Source organism: Oncorhynchus keta, chromosome 12, assembly GCF_023373465.1.
Source record: "Oncorhynchus keta strain PuntledgeMale-10-30-2019 chromosome 12, Oket_V2, whole genome shotgun sequence".
NCBI lineage: Eukaryota > Metazoa > Chordata > Actinopteri > Salmoniformes > Salmonidae > Oncorhynchus > Oncorhynchus keta.
In genome coordinates this window covers 29,379,336-29,396,684 of record NC_068432.1, presented here as the reverse complement: position 1 = coordinate 29,396,684, position 17,349 = coordinate 29,379,336, and the positions used below count along the sequence as shown (strand labels likewise).

The following is a 17,349-nucleotide window of genomic DNA, read 5'->3' as shown; positions in this document are numbered from 1 at the left end:
TCCTTACAGACGAAGAAGGCCCAAATTTACGTAGAGAAAAATTCCTCTCTAATTAATATTGTTTGTACATTAAGCACCAGTTCTGATGTGTTCTCTAAAATCAGTCTACAGGCTGTCTATTAACTGACTTACTAAGTGTTGGGGGTATAATTTGCTGGACATTCAGCTGTATCTTCTATCAGATGGTTGCACACCAGAGCAAAACAGTGCATTGTCATCTTTATCTGGATTAAGTAAATCCTCATAGGAAGTGTCAATCTGTTTAACAGAGGTGGCTGTATACAGAAACTACAATGTCACTTCATTTCAGTTAGCTGATTATTAATATATTACATGACTCTGAATGTTATAATTTTGAAATGGACGGGGTGGCAGGTAGCCTAGTGGTTAGAGCATTGGGCCAGTAACCGAAAGGTTGCTAGATTGAATCCCTGAGCTGACAAGGTAAAAGTCTGTTTGTTTTGCCCCTGAACAAGGCAGATAACCCACTGTTCCTAGGCTGTCATTGTAAATAAGAATTTGTTCTTAACTGACTTGACTAGTTAAATAAAAAAGACTGTGTTCTGTGGTTCTGGGGTTCTGGTTCTGGGGAGGTGATTTGGGATGTCAATAGTTTACAGAACCTCTAATGGCCTCAGCTCCTCTGCTCTTTAATGGTTCTGGGGAGGTGATTTGGGATGTCAATAGTTTACAGAACCTCTAACGGCCTCAGCTCCTCTGCTCTTTAATGGTTCTGGGGAGGTGATTTGGGATGTCAATAGTTTACAGAACCTCTAATGGCCTCAGCTCCTCTGCTCTTTAATGGTTCTGGGGAGGTGATTTGGGATGTCAATAGTTTACAGAACCTCTAATGGCCTCAGCTCCTCTGCTCTTTAATGGTTCTGGGGAGGTGATTTGGGATGTCAATAGTTTACAGAACCTCTAATGGCCTCAGCTCCTCTGCTCTTTAATGGTTCTGGGGAGGTGATTTGGGATGTCAATAGTTTACAGAACCTCTAACGGCCTCAGCTCCTCTGCTCTTTAATGGTTCTGGGGAGGTGATTTGGGATGTCAATAGTTTACAGAACCTCTAATGGCCTCAGCTCCTCTGCTCTTTAATGGTTCTGGGGAGGTGATTTGGGATGTCAATAGTTTACAGAACCTCTAATGGCCTCAGCTCCTCTGCTCTTTAATGGTTCTGGGGAGGTGATTTGGGATGTCAATAGTTTACAGAACCTCTAACGGCCTCAGCTCCTCTGCTCTTTAATGGTTCTGGGGAGGTGATTTGGGATGTCAATAGTTTACAGAACCTCTAATGGCCTCAGCTCCTCTGCTATTTAATGGTTCTGGGGAGGTGATTTGGGATGTCAATAGTTTACAGAACCTCTAACGGCCTCAGCTCCTCTGCTCTTTAATGGGAGTGATGAGCTTGACTCCTGATGAGCATGATGATAACATCATTGGTCTGTAATGTAAACTGTAAATAGGGTTGTTGAACATAATGAACACATTAGTGTCACTCTAGTAGATTCTGTAGAGATGCCTGGTGTTCTCAGGACAATTGATATGACAGGGGGTAGGATCAGATCAGCGGGGATTCAATAAATGAGCTAAATATGAGTCAACATGTTAATTATTAAACTATAGAGAAACAACCAATGCTGCAGTCAAAATATTAGTCTCTGATCTGCACATACACCATCTGCTGCTATGTTGGCATCAGCATCACTCTGCTCAAATATTCACAAACGCCAATACTGTCATACAGTTCTCATCAGTGATGGTTGCGTTTACACTCACAGCACACCAAGGAATTGAATGAAATTGAGCTGACTAGTATGTAATCTTGAACAATGGGGAGTCAGGTTCCCCTACAAATGATTCCCCACATCACCCCCCACCCCCACCCCAGAGAGGTGGATTTTACCCCCTGCATCACACACTCATTTAAAGAGTACAGGGAGAGACCATATGGGAGGTGATTGAGGGGGTGGGGTTGCTCAGCGGGACATTCTTTGGAAGCGGTTGCTTCTTATGCACCAACAGATGTTGAAGCCTTATGGGTGTATCAATCCAGGGCAAATATGTTTCACTAACAAAATATTTTCAAATCTGCAGTACATTCAGCTCCTATTGCTGCTTGTTACACCTCCATGATCTTCAGGCAAAAGGAATATGGAAATCAGTGTGTCTTTTGGAAAAAGGGCCTTTTGTGCAGCAGGGCCTTCAGCCCAGGTTTTCAGGGAGAGAAGCTAGAATAGACTGGGCGGAGGGGGTGGGACCTGAGCTGTCGTGCCAGAGTGGAAAGGGCATTTACACAATACAGGTGACAAGAATGACTGTGGCCAGAGAATCCAGTAAATGTCACAGAAAGTGCTTTAAATGTCAATACTGAAACCCCTGTGAGAGCACTTTTGTTATCACTTGAAACATAACAAGACAAATTATTTTCGGTATCGATAGTGAAGTCAGCATTATATCAGATGAACTACAAGAGCCAAGCTTAAGCACCTGGCTTGATCAGACTGATGTCATGGATGCTCTATATCAGGGATGGGCAACTTTGATGGGGGTGGGGGGGTCACAAAAAATCTGAACGAATCATGATGGGCTGCAGTTGCTAATATATAATAATAATAATAATAATATATGCCATTTAGCAGACGCTTTTATCCAAAGCGACTTACAGTCATGTGTGCATACATTCTACGTATGGGTGGTCCCGGGAATCGAACCCACTACCCTGGCGTTACAAGCGCCATGCTCTACCAACTGAGCTACAGAAGGACCACGAGTTGCTTATGTCTCCAGCTTCTTATGTTTTTACAGTAGTTGCATGATAATATCTGCTCAATGCGTTCTGCAAGATGGATGCATTTAACAGAACATCAGTATCAATGCATTGCTGAATAAAAAAATGAAGCTGTCTCCCCGCATTGTATCATGCAAATTTCAGCAGTAGCTGGATATGTAATGAATTCAGGGCCATGATTGAATCATGCTTGACATCTGCACAATTTCAATGGGAGGGACCGTTCATGTAAATTACAGTAATATGTTATGACAGGCTTGGCCATGCTGTGTAAACAGAGGGTAATTTCTGGGTCATGTAAAGATGCGTGCAGCTCTTCTGCTTGTGTTACTTGAGTCAGCAATCATATGTGGGCTAAAGGTCTCCAGTGTTCAAACGCAAATCTATTTTCATCTATACTACAACATAGATAAGCACGTTGTAAGTTAGTTTTCGGCCTCAGTATCCATTTGCAAAATAAATCAATATTAATGAGAAGATGAGCTGACTCCTATAGTGCAACACAAACACCTCCAGCTGTCAGTCCATCTATCAACTCTCCATTTATGCGCTCTGAATGCTTCATGGCTGTTTGCTCAGATCCACCCCACTGGCAATACAAAGTAGGGATGAGTCAGAAAATAAATCATTAGCATTCTGTCTGTATGCAGAGTGCTTGTCCACATGTAATTATTGGATTCTCTTCTGGCCAGTTATACGAGTGCCAAAAGTATTAAAATGTACTCTGGAGACAACATAAGTAGCTCCAAAAAAAATCTGCAATTTCATTTCATCAGGCGTTATTAACATCAACCTGGAGACATACACGTAACATAGCAAATGTAAATCCAGGACACTCCAATTAGTATGATATGTTACATTTCGTATGGTATGTATTCATTTGTGGATTTCCATCATCCATTTCGTATGAGATGTTACGAATTACAATTTGTAGATGTTATCTACTGCAATTCGTACAATATGTTTGGAATTGCAATTCATACAATATCTTACGAATTTGTGAAATTCTAGGTGGCTAATGCAAAAATTTGCTAGGTGGGTAAAGTTAGCCAGGCTAGATGTTAGGGTTATGGGTTAAGGTTAGGTTAAGGTTAGGGAAGGAACTAGCTAACATGGTAAGTATTTGCAAAGTAGCTAAAAAGTAGTAAGTATTTGCAAAGTTGCTTATTAGCAAAACTACTAACGTTGTCCGTGATGAGATTTGAACAAGCAACCTTTGAGTTGCTAGACGCTCGCATTTCACACCGAACCATCCACCCTGACCAACCACCCTACTTTAGTTTTTGCTTTATGTAATCTTCTATCTTTTGTAACCATACCAAATGTTACATATCATACTAATTTGAGTGTCCCGTATTTACATTTACTATGTTACGTTTAGTCTATGAGACCAGGCTGATAACATACACATGGCTGGTTTTGAAAATGAGATGCCTGAGCTAAGTTAATTTCTCTCCATGTATCACATACATGCTGCTGTGCCTAAGATACATGAGGTGGAAATGGAGCTAAAAATGCAAGCACTTAAAATCTATGAATATTCTTCTTCTGACTCTTTGACAACAAAGGGGCTGTGTCATAAGTGAGGGAGTAGTTGGGGAAGCATGTGATGTACTAGGGTGCCGGTACGGTAAATCCTGAGAGGAGTGAGGGAATGCATGGAAAGTAAAGGTGAGCCATTTGAGGGATGACCTGCCAGTGTGTCATCAGAGCAGATTTTCGTTTGCCTGGTAGCTATATGACTCTAATTAAGCAGCACATCTTTCCTGAAGAACATATTTAAAATGTATCTGGAGCCTCTATTTTAATTAAAAGACCCCCGGAATGGCTCCTCAGTCGTGACATTTGAAGTTTGAAGGCGGAGGAACAGGAAGTGGGTCACTCATTATGAAGTCCCTGAACACCTATCAATTATCTTCCCAGAAAGACCTGGGAAAAATCACCAGGCCGTCAGCCAGCCTGCCAAACAAATCATGAAAGAGAAGTACATTTGCATTACATCCAGTGGCTTGCACAGGTGGTTGTGTTTCACTGCACTGATTCACTAACTCTAAACACCAGGCTATAAATATACTTTTTTAAATATTCAGTGTGTTCAATTTTTAATGCTTTGTTTTATAAACACCACAAATTGAAAGAGAAACCATGCAAAATTGTCTTCTGTCACCACACAGTAGCATAGACTCTGATAGACACCTGTTTCATGTATAGTAGCTTGACTTTCTTCAATATTTATTATCATAGCTAACTACTTCCATATTTTCTGTCGGGTATCAAGCAAAACTAAAGATCTATACCATTCCCCTGTGCTCCTTGCTTTGATGTCTTGTCTGCTTTTTTGTTGTTTTCTAACTGTCTGTAAAGAGACTAAAGTTGTGTCTGGTGAATAACCCCCCCAGTTAGTTTAGTCACTCACCCTAAAAAACTCCTTGGTGGAGCCTGAGTCTAGGGTCCCGTAGGCAATCTCTGTCTGCTTGGCCAGGTCCTCAGCACTCTCTATGGGAGACACCATCCTCTCCACTGTGAGGAAGGCAGCCAGGTTGGCTGTGTAGGAGGAGATGATGATGAGGGTGAAGAACCACCACACCCCCCCCACGATTCTGCCCGACAGAGACCTGAGAAAGAGGGGAGGAGGAGGAGGACAGAGGGACATGAGAGCAGGGTGCTCAATCCTACACACTGACAGGGGGATGGAGGTCGCCATGCTTTTGGAGTCCACTGCTTCCTGTGTCTGGGTATCACACACCATGTATTGACATAAATGCACAGCCTCAGAGCATTGATCTTGGATTTATGTCAAATCTCACCCACATACCTCAATGTTAATGCTCTTTACACAGAGAAAAACATGGCGTCCCAGCCTTGTTGCTCTATGATGCTTGCATGGAGGGTTGTGTTGTGGCTGAATGAAAGCACACACAAACACAGCAAGCAGAGATTAGCGTGCATCAGCTTCAATGAGTCTGACGAACCCCACTGGTACGGTAACTACTAACCTTAGGCTTACTGTAGTATATCACGAAAACTGATCCTCCAGGAGGGAGAGGGACATTTACTAAATCGTTTTCATCAAATTCATCAAATCTGTGGCATTGACTCTTTGGCATTCTATGGGCTTTTCAAATAGTACCTGACATCCTAAATTGCCATAGAATGTTTTGTGTTCTTTTCTGTTATTATGTTACAAGGATTAAATGGCTTGTATTTTATTTAGAGTTTACTTTCTTCACTGCACATGAGAAGCCATCACTCAGTTTTCAGCACGCAAACCCCTTTTTTTTCATGAGCAATGCTCAAAAAAAAAAAAAAAAATTACCATAGAGACAGTAAGGGAACAATTACTGAGGAATGAATGGGAACGATGCATGTTTAAATGTTGATCTCAGTGGATCATTACCCTATAGCGCTGTAGCCATCACTATTCAGGTGAGACTGATGCTCAGATCTGATAGACATGTCCTGGAACACTCTCTCATTGATCTTCATTCAGATGCACTACAATGGCCCAACATCCCAGACAAGATGTGGAGGGATGGCTTGAACAATGACAGTCCCCCGAGAAGGAATGAGGGACACACCGGCACAACAGTGATGATGAGTGAAGAGATGGACTGAATGAATGAAAAGAGGGGGAAGAGGGCGTAACTTTTTGTCTATATGAAAATGCATGATATTAGTCATGAGGTAAGAGGCCGAATTTAATGCCATTAAGGTGCTTCATCAGAGTGAAAATTGATAAAAATACATTACGCACCAGGCTGACGACCGTCAAATGGGACATGCAGAAAAAACACGGTAGCCCTCCAAGAGTCATGTGGAATAGGGTAAACTACGGATGTAATGACCCTGTGCATTTTACAGTCCCCTGGATGCTGGACATAAGTTATTTTGTGGATGCAATGCATAACTGTTAGCATGCAGCCAGGAGAGAAAGAGTGAGAGAGTGAGGAATGGTGGTGGTGTGTTTAACGAGGATGAGGGAAAGATGAAGTGGAGGTGAATGGGGTGGAGAGCAAAACAACCAAGACACAACCAAAAAATAACATATATGCACCATGACATGATGGGAGTTGTAGTGATTATGACCATAAAATGCAGAGAGATGGTACAGTTTGTAGATGATAGGATGGCTGAGTTTGAGGTGATGGAACATGGAGTACAGTAACCAACCTTGGCGAGATATCGCATCCTTGCTGCATGAAGGCGCCCAGGGAGAACCACAGGCTATTAAAAATCCCAAAGTCGTTAGGTGGGTCTGGAGGGCTCTGAGGGTCTTTGGCCTCGTCGTTCTCATCCAGATGCCACTCATAGGGGCTGAAGCGGCTGACCAGGAAGAGCACCACGCTCACGCCGATATAGGCAAACACTATGCACATCCAGATCTCATAGGCCAGCGGGTCCAGGAAGGAGAACACGCCCGGCTTTGACTTTTGAGGCTTCTTTATCATAATGGAGATCCCCAGGCTCATAAAAGGCTTAGAGAAGTCTATCACTTCCTCTCGTACCAATGTTATAGTTAGAGGAGCCACTGCTATATCAGCTCTCTGGAAACATGGGAACAGGAACAGGAGGAGTTAGTGGGTCAAAACAGAGCACAGACACATCACATCAAACTGCCTTGTGATCAAAGCCCGACTTATAACAATTTAAAATAGAATACCCATCTAAAGAAATTGTGATTTTACTGTTTCTTGATCAAATAAACTGGTCATCAGGCAATTTTCAATATCTCATTATGACTATAGTATATCTATAATGTATTGCTGAAACCAATGAGTAGAGATGGAGCGCGGAAAAATGAAATGGTGGATTAGAAAAATGAATGCATTAAATGTCAGATACGTTTAAGAAGAAAGTGAGACCTGCCAGCTTAAAATGGACCAATCTCAGTTAGCATTAGTAGTGGCTAATGTCTCTGCCTTAATCCAAAAGAGTGCATTACTCCGTCAGATCCATCTATGAAGTAGAAGGTATGGAAACAGGAGGTTGAAGAGCTTATGCAAACAGCCCATGATATTTGAATCAGCCTAGGAAATTCAACTCCTTTATCAGATTGTCTTTAAAGCCTCCTAGCCTTATTAGCAAATAGCTCAGCTATGTAATAAATGTTCCCATCGATAGCTTTTCAGGTCCCAGAGTTACAACCGGACCCGGCCTTGACTTATAAATATGTAAATGCCATGCGAGGGCTGGGATCATCTTAGTGAGGGTTAGGCAGGGACTCTGTGAAAAACACAGCTCCAAGCCACTCCTTGTCTCAATATATCACTGGCTCATTTGCATGTGAATGGCTAATTAATGGTTCAGCGGATTTACTGTTGATGCAGAGAGGTGTCTCAGGGCATGTACAAAGCCTGTCAATTATAGCAGGAGATCATCTCTCTCTCTTTCAGCTCTCTGAAGAGTTTGGGGTGTCATTTTACAGAATGGTTGGTAAAATGTTCATTATAAAAGAGATGTGCTATTTCGTGTTAAATTCAAATGCGTTCAGAGTATCACTGCTTGCATTCAAACTGACAAACAGATGTTTTTCATTTTCACTTTATAGTCTGGCTGTCATCTGTCCCTTAATGAAACATGAACCAGTTCACAGTTGGTGTTTTATGAAAGAAGAAAATGATCTCATACTTACACATGTAGTGAGTGGTTCATAACATAAAGTAATCAATCTTTCAATTAAGATCGGATTTATGGAGATACATATGGAGAAAATCACACACCCAGTCAGTAGAGGATTGCGGGCCAGATCTGGTTGCTGGGTGGCACATATGGATCAGTGCTGCCACCGCAACAGTAAAAGGCCAGATCTGGTCCGAATGTGGGAGATGCGACCAGGGCGAGGGCAGGCACACTTTGCTTATGAGCCAGTTCTGGCTTGTGATATGTGAGCATAACAAATACCCATAGTTGCTGGGACACTTTTGAATGAATGTGGATCACATTCACCCTGCTGGGCAAGGTCTGGCCTTTTCATGCCGAAGATCTGGTTTAGGTGTGTTAACCAGATCTGGGCCACATACCTCAAGCCAGAGCTGGCCAAGCCCCCGTCCCTGTGTTGGTGACAGTGCTTCAGTACGTCCAGACTGTCACTTACCCCATATACCAGCTCACCCACCATCCCGTTCCACGTCTTGGTCTCTGGATCCCTTGCACCATACTTCCCGTCCGCAACTACTGACAGTTTGTATCTTATCCCCACATGTTTTGCAATTTCAGCCGCTAAATCGACACAGTAGCCTTCATATCTGTCATTCCCATCCAGTGACAAGTAGTTTCGCTTGTACATCACATAAGGAGATTCCTGTTAATTAAACATAACGTTGAGTTTATAGTTGAACATGCACACATTCCATTCACAGAGGCCTTTCCTCTTGAGGCCAGTCCTCTTAAACCCACACCGTGATTGTTGCATGCACACATGCTTGGATTACACACACAGACATACACAGACACAGAGCACACAAACAGGAAATAATAACAGAACAGCATGGACAAGAAGCGAGTTGGTCACATGGGGATGTTGGGGTGCTGACCCGATCCACAGCCAAATGCAGCCAGCCTCCATAGCAGCGGGCTAGATGCAGGGCCCGGCCCGGGTAACCAGTAGGGACAGTAAGGCCTCTGACAGACAGGCATGAAGGGGAAAGGGGGTGGGTCACTCAGTCAGATTCCTTCATGTTAAACCCAGACACAACTCTAAGGAGGTGGCTTTGCATCGGTTTGGTAGGACAGGGGCAGGTTGAACAGGGGTTTGTGATACTTTCCAGTTCATCATGTAAATGGTAGTGATTGGCAAGGGATTACAGTAATGCTCGTTTTTATTGCAACACCATCAAACACATCGATGAATGTGCAGGGAGGCTGCATCATTCAAGTCATCAAACCAACTCTGAGCTTATCTTCCATACAGAATACACTGGGAGGTTTTCATACAAATACTTGGCTCTTTAAACTCTGAGATGTGGTTGGTTTTCTTTTTGGCTCGGCTCAAAAATCACACAGAGTGATTGATCTTAAATCACATCCCAATCCGTGTCAGGTGTAGAAGAGATGCCAGTGGGTAAAACAATGGTCAATTTCTTTCTTTCTGTGCTGAAGGTATCTTTTCACCTCTATGCTAGAAGAAATGGGTTTCTGAAACAATAAAGTCAAATATAGCTAATTCTGATGCATAATGAGATTTGGCCAATTTACAATGTGAATAGACAAATACATGATCACTAGATGAGTAGTGTAACACTATTGCTATCATAACATTACAATGGTCCTACCATTTCCCTGTGTCTATCAGAAGTATCCTAACCAATTATGAGTATGAGCATGACATGCTTACATCTAGATGAGAATGTCTGACTTTCGTATTCTGAATTTGCCTAAGATGAACACATAATAGGCAGAGTCAGAAAGAAGGCCATCGTTTTAAATGTAAGATAAGGCTTACCTTATTTTACATTTAAAAATGACCAAGATCTTCTAACTAACCATATATACATCCAGCTGATTTATTTTTATCTCTCTGCTTGAGCTGGGGAATACTTCATCTCTTGCTATCCCTGACCTTTGACCCCCTAATATCGCTGGATATTGGAAGAAGCCACAGAGGTTATACTTCAGTACAGAACTTGAAGTGGACGATCCAAAATAGATTTGAACAGGGGGATAAACAAACCAAAGCTTTAAAGCCTTGAGGTTTTTTATGTCCTCCTCAAATGGCAGTTATTTTGTGTCCCCAGTGAGAAACAATTGACATTAAAGGTTGTTTTGTTGTCTCTATCCCCGTCATCATTGACCATTTACTTAATGAGTAAGAAACAGGTTTTTACTTACGTATGCACTGAATGTGTATTAGATTACGTCTATCGGCTCTAACTAGTTTCATTACCAAAGCCGTTATTGTGATGTCACTGCTACAACAGGCCACCGTAATATGGAAAATCAAAATGCTTTAACACCCACACGGATACAGTTGAAACACTCTTTGTGAATCGACTGTTTCAACATGTAGTGAGTGGATGGAAAGCAACTCAAAAGAAAATAGTTCTACCCTCCCAGGACAGAATGTAACAATGGACACCTTGACCTTGAGTGGCAGAATTGTTTAGAGGTGGAACATTTAAAATCTGCTTGGAAAGTGTACCATAATAGTAGTGACCACAATCGTTCGGTTTTCCACAGAAGAGGACTCGTTGGTGACCTGCGCATCCACAATAAATACATATTTTTCGAATTCATTCCAGTACCCGGTCTGAAAATGACAGAAACATCATAGTTATTACAAGAAGCAGCCATTTAAAAGACATTTGTGAGTAAAGCCTCCAAGTGCAGTTGGCAGGCGAGCATGTCTGATGAGAGTCTTGGCCTGAAGGGGGGTTGGGGGTGTCTAGTGATGCGCGAGATAAAAAGCCCTGTACTGGTGCTGTGCTTGGAGATGACGCTTTAACCTCTGCTACAAATCCAGTGGGGGAAAAGAGCATTCAACTTTCAGCTAATCTCCCTCTCAGCACACTTACTACAGCTGCACTGTCACAGATCTTTTACATAACCATGAATTACTGCCCATGAAATGCTCCTCGCATGCAGCTTGGCAATACTAATACCAGCAAAAAAGAACGAGTCTTATTCAGCAATAAGCAATTTCAGTTGCAATTTACAGAGTGAGGGGCTTCTCTTAATGTACAAACATTAAGCATACTATATCTATGCTGCTACTAAAAATAGATATCTGACGTCTGTGAAACTTTTCAATAACTGCTGAGATTGAAAGAAAACGTCAGCAGTTACATGTTATTTGTTCTGTTCTGTTTTGTTCTGTTCTGTTGTTCTGTTTTGTTTCGTTCTGTCTGTTGTTCTCATCTTTTCTGTCCGGTTGTATTCTGTACTTTTCTTTCCTGTTCTTTCTAATTCTTCTCTCCTCTTCTACTGTTCTATAGCTCAGCATGTTCTATAGGCTAGTATGTGTGGTAACTAGGGGGGTTACTGGCTAATATAGCACTACTCCTGACAGACTCGATGTGTCCCCTCTCCTACCCCCTGCCCCAGTTATGACTGAGCACAAAGGAAGCACGCAGGGAGAGGTCAGCCCCCAGTACATAATCCGCTACAGGTGAAAGCTGTCCTACTGTAAGCACTCCAATAAAGCTTAAAGCTCTGCCCTGGACCCTGCTCAGAGCTGTTCAATGATTACTGTTGCGCACGTATGGTGCAATGCAGTTACAAGCACACTTATGTTATGGAGTCATGTTAATGTGTAATTACGTAAATATTGAATGTGTAATTACTTGAATATTCATATTTAAAGTCCATACAACTGAACTATCTACACAGTTATGAATAAAGAAAAAAAAAGAAGTGAACTGGTCTGACATCCTGCAACCTTTTCCCAATTACTCAGTTAATGACCCTCTGAACTCAACAATGTGAGAAAGTGTTGTGTAATCTGCATGTTGAGCCACTGTGCTGCTTTCTACTTACCTTCTTGGGCCCCCCTATTTTCATTTCATAAACATCGATGCTGTAGTTGGATCTCCGACCGAACGAGTCAAACTGGATATTCCCTGTCATACCTTGTACCTGGACCTGCCACGCACACCACGACACAAGGAACCGTAACAACCTTCACACAACAGCTCAATTCAGATTTAGTCCAAATATACTACTATATTTTAAAGACATGGTAACAGGGGTACACCTGGGCACCTGTGAAGAACCCTCCTACCATTTTGAGGGCTCTCTCTATGTCAATGCCTTGGCTCCAGGGCACGGCCGGGTTGGCTAAGCAGTCCCCAGCGCTCCCCCTCCGGGACACATCCACCCTCTGCCTCCGCAGGTACCGGAAGGCCTCTGCCAGGACCAGCACAGCATCATGGGTCAGTGCCGACGTGTACTGAAACACAACCACCAAACCAGATCATGACACTAGGAGAGCAGTCCGAAGGGTACTCACTGGTTTGTGTAAGGAGCACATTTAGATACAAAGCACAATGTGAAAAGGGAATAAATTGTGAAAATGAGTATCAATGATAAAGTCGGTACAGCAGTAGCGGAACAGCCCACTGCCACTCTGCCTCAAGGTTTATTTTATTCAAGAGTAATTGGTGATTGGCAGTCTGTTGTTGCCTGATATGCCAAAGCTAGTTCATACTGTTGTAGCTACTTTCAAACAGAAAACCAATTTTTGCCTATTTTCTGAGTGACAAGCAGTAAACAAGCAGTATGATTTTACTATTGCCTCACTGACAGTTTATCTGGTTAAATTTGACAAAAGCTTTCCTTTTGTGAGTGAAAATGCTCTGTCTTTGATACTATTAGCGAGACACAGATAACTGAACAGATAGTCAGAGAGAAAGGTAGAGAAGCAGATATGGGCAGAGATGGAAGTTTCGTACTGTAAATAAAACATCCACACAACATTGACAGCTGTGCGGTACTGTACCTTCAGCGGTGTGCCCTTAGCCTCAGGAAACTCCCTCTCGTCTAGGCGTTCCCAGCGCTGGATGAACTGTGTGACTATTGGGTTCTCTGGGTTGAGGATCTGGAAGCCTGTTATGTTGGCTCCTCCAGCAAACACTTTGTCCAGGGTCATGTTAGCGAAGCCCTGCAGTGAAACCAGAGGTACCCAACAACATGCAGGCATCAAACAATCTGTCCCCAACAACATGGAGGCATCAAACAATCTGTCCCCAACAACATGGAGGCATCAAACAATCTGTCCCCAATAACATGCAGGCATCAAACAATCTGTCCCCAACAACATGGAGGCATCAAACAATCTGTCCCCAACAACATGGAGGTATCAAACAATCTGTACCCAACAACATGCAGGTATCAAACAATCTGTCCCCAACAACATGGAGGCATCAAACAATCTGTCCCCAACAACATGGAGGCATCAAACAATCTGTCCCCAATAACATGCAGGCATCAAACAATCTGTCCCCAACAACATGGAGGCATCAAACAATCTGTCCCCAACAACATGGAGGCATCAAACAATCTGTCCCCAATAACATGCAGGCATCAAACAATCTGTCCCCAACAACATGGAGGCATCAAACAATCTGTCCCCAACAACATGGAGGTATCAAACAATCTGTACCCAACAACATGCAGGTATCAAACAATCTGTCCCCAACAACATGGAGGCATCAAACAATCTGTCCCCAACAACATGGAGGCATCAAACAATCTGTCCCCAACAACATGCAGGCATCAAACAATCTGTCCCCAACAACATGCAGGTATCAAACAATCTGTCCCCAACAACATGGAGGCATCAAACAATCTGTCCCCAACAACATGCAGGTATCAAACAATCTGTCCCCAACAACATGCAGGCATCAAACAATCTGTCCCCAACAACATGCAGGCATCAAACAATCTGTCCCCAACAACATGCAGGCATCAAACAATCTGTCCCCAACAACATGCAGGCATCAAACAATCTGTCCCCAACAACATGCAGGTATCAAACAATCTGTCCCCAACAACATGGAGGCATCAAACAATCTGTCCCCAACAACATGGAGGCATCAAACAACCTGTCCCCAACAACATGCAGGCATCAAACAATCTGTCCCCAACAACATGGAGGCATCAAACAATCTGTCCCCAACAACATGGAGGCATCAAACAATCTGTCCCCAACAACATGGAGGCATCAAACAATCTGTCCCCAACAACATGGAGGCATCAAACAACCTGTCCCCAACAACATGCAGGTATCAAACAATCTGTCCCCAACAACATGGAGGCATCAAACAACCTGTCCCCAACAACATGGAGGCATCAAACAATCTGTCCCCAACAACATGCAGGCATCAAACAATCTGTCCCCAACAACATGGAGGCATCAAACAATCTGTCCCCAACAACATGGAGGCATCAAACAACCTGTCCCCAACAACATGCAGGTATCAAACAATCTGTCCCCAACAACATGCAGGTATCAAACAACCTGTCCCCAACAACATGCAGGTATCAAACAATCTGTCCCCAACAACATGCAGGTATCAAACAACCTGTCCCCAACAACATGCAGGTATCAAACAATCTGTCCCCAACAACATGGAGGCATCAAACAATCTGTCCCCAACAACATGCAGGCATCAAACAATCTGTCCCCAACAACATGCAGGTATCAAACAATCTGTCCCCAACAACATGGAGGCATCAAACAATCTGTCCCCAACAACATGCAGGCATCAAACAACCTGTCCCCAACAACATGGAGGCATCAAACAATCTGTCCCCAACAACATGGAGGCATCAAACAATCTGTCCCCAACAACATGGAGGCATCAAACAACCTGTCCCCAACAACATGGAGGCATCAAACAATCTGTCCCCAACAACATGCAGGCATCAAACAATCTGTCCCCAACAACATGCAGGTATCAAACAATCTGTCCCCAACAACATGGAGGCATCAAACAACCTGTCCCCAACAACATGGAGGCATCAAACAATCTGTCCCCAACAACATGGAGGCATCAAACAATCTGTCCCCAACAACATGGAGGCATCAAACAATCTGTCCCCAACAACATGGAGGCATCAAACAACCTGTCCCCAACAACATGGAGGCATCAAACAATCTGTCCCCAACAACATGGAGGCATCAAACAATCTGTCCCCAACAACATGGAGGCATCAAACAACCTGTCCCCAACAACATGGAGGCATCAAACAATCTGTCCCCAACAACATGGAGGCATCAAACAATCTGTCCCCAACAACATGGAGGCATCAAACAACCTGTCCCCAACAACATGGAGGCATCAAACAATCTGTCCCCAACAACATGGAGGCATCAAACAACCTGTCCCCAACAACATGGAGGTATCAAACAATCTGTCCCCAACAACATGGAGGCATCAAACAATCTGTCCCCAACAACATGCAGGTATCAAACAATCTGTCCCCAACAACATGGAGGCATCAAACAACCTGTCCCCAACAACATGGAGGCATCAAACAATCTGTCCCCAACAACATGGAGGCATCAAACAATCTGTCCCCAACAACATGGAGGCATCAAACAATCTGTCCCCAACAACATGGAGGTATCAAACAATCTGTCCCCAACAACATGGAGGCATCAAACAATCTGTCCCCAACAACATGCAGGCATCAAACAACCTGTCCCCAACAACATGGAGGTATCAAACAATCTGTCCCCAACAACATGGAGGCATCAAACAATCTGTCCCCAACAACATGCAGGCATCAAACAATCTGTCCCCAACAACATGCAGGCATCAAACAATCTGTCCCCAACAACATGCAGGTATCATACAATCTGTCCCCAACAACATGGAGGCATCAAACAATCTGTCCCCAACAACATGGAGGTATCAAACAATCTGTCCCCAACAACATGGAGGTATCAAACAATCTGTCCCCAACAACATGGAGGCATCAAACAATCTGTCCCCAACAACATGCAGGTATCAAACAATCTGTCCCCAACAACATGGAGGCATCAAACAATCTGTCCCCAAACAACATGGAGGCATCAAACAATCTGTCCCCAACAACATGGAGGTATCAAACAATCTGTCCCCAACAACATGGAGGTATCAAACAATCTGTCCCCAACAACATGGAGGCATCAAACAATCTGTCCCCAACAACATGCAGGTATCAAACAATCTGTCCCCAACAACATGGAGGCATCAAACAATCTGTCCCCAAACAACATGGAGGCATCAAACAATCTGTCCCCAACAACATGGAGGCATCAAACAATCTGTCCCCAACAACATGCAGGCATCAAACAATCTGTCCCCAACAACATGGAGGCATCAAACAATCTGTCCCCAACAACATGGAGGCATCAAACAATCTGTCCCCAAACAACATGGATGCATCAAACAATCTGTCCCCAACAACATGGAGGCATCAAACAATCTGTCCCCAACAACATGCAGGTATCAAACAATCTGTCCCCAACAACATGCAGGTATCAAACAACCTGTCCCCAACAACATGGAGGCATCAAACAATCTGTCCCCAACAACATGCAGGCATCAAACAATCTGTCCCCAACAACATGCAGGTATCAAACAATCTGTCCCCAACAACATGGAGGCATCAAACAATCTGTCCCCAACAACATGCAGGTATCAAACAATCTGTCCCCAACAACATGCAGGTATCAAACAATCTGTCCCCAACAACATGGAGGCATCAAACAATCTGTCCCCAACAACATGCAGGTATCAAACAATCTGTCCCCAACAACATGGAGGCATCAAACAATCTGTCCCCAACAACATGCAGGTATCAAACAATCTGTCCCCAACAACATGGAGGCATCAAACAATCTGTCCCCAACAACATGGAGGCATCAAACAATCTGTCCCCAACAACATGCAGGTATCAAACAATCTGTCCCCAACAACATGGAGGCATCAAACAATCTGTCCCCAACAACATGCAGGCATCAAACAATCTGTCCCCAACAACATGGAGGCATCAAACAATCTGTCCCCAACAACATGCAGGCATCAAACAATCTGTCCCCAACAACATGCAGGTATCAAACAATCTGTCCCCAA

The 17,349-nt window shown here is 43.4% G+C and overlaps 1 protein-coding gene across 11 annotated transcripts in view; it reads right to left on the bottom strand.

Annotated features, from left to right (window-relative positions):
- Positions 1 to 17,349, bottom strand: part of gria3a (glutamate receptor, ionotropic, AMPA 3a) — a 129,979-nt gene that overhangs the window by 12,305 nt on the left and 100,325 nt on the right. For 7 of the 11 annotated variants that reach the window (XR_008060877.1, XM_052457971.1, XM_052457973.1 and 4 more), the window contains 7 exons: positions 13,224 to 13,400; positions 12,507 to 12,674; positions 12,263 to 12,367; positions 10,929 to 11,036; positions 8,886 to 9,092; positions 6,962 to 7,335; positions 5,208 to 5,406 (listed from right to left, as the gene is read on the bottom strand). Coding sequence is in view for 10 of the 11 variants with exons in the window: in XM_052457971.1 (XP_052313931.1) it covers positions 5,208 to 5,406; positions 6,962 to 7,335; positions 8,886 to 9,092; positions 10,929 to 11,036; positions 12,263 to 12,367; positions 12,507 to 12,674; positions 13,224 to 13,400 (1,338 nt within the window). In the remaining variant the exon portion in view is untranslated. The remainder of the gene's footprint in view (positions 1 to 5,207; positions 5,407 to 6,961; positions 7,336 to 8,885; positions 9,093 to 10,928; positions 11,037 to 12,262; positions 12,368 to 12,506; positions 12,675 to 13,223; positions 13,401 to 17,349) is intronic. The other 4 variants (XM_035782468.2, XM_052457974.1, XM_035782466.2 and 1 more) reach the window with 1 other exon arrangement.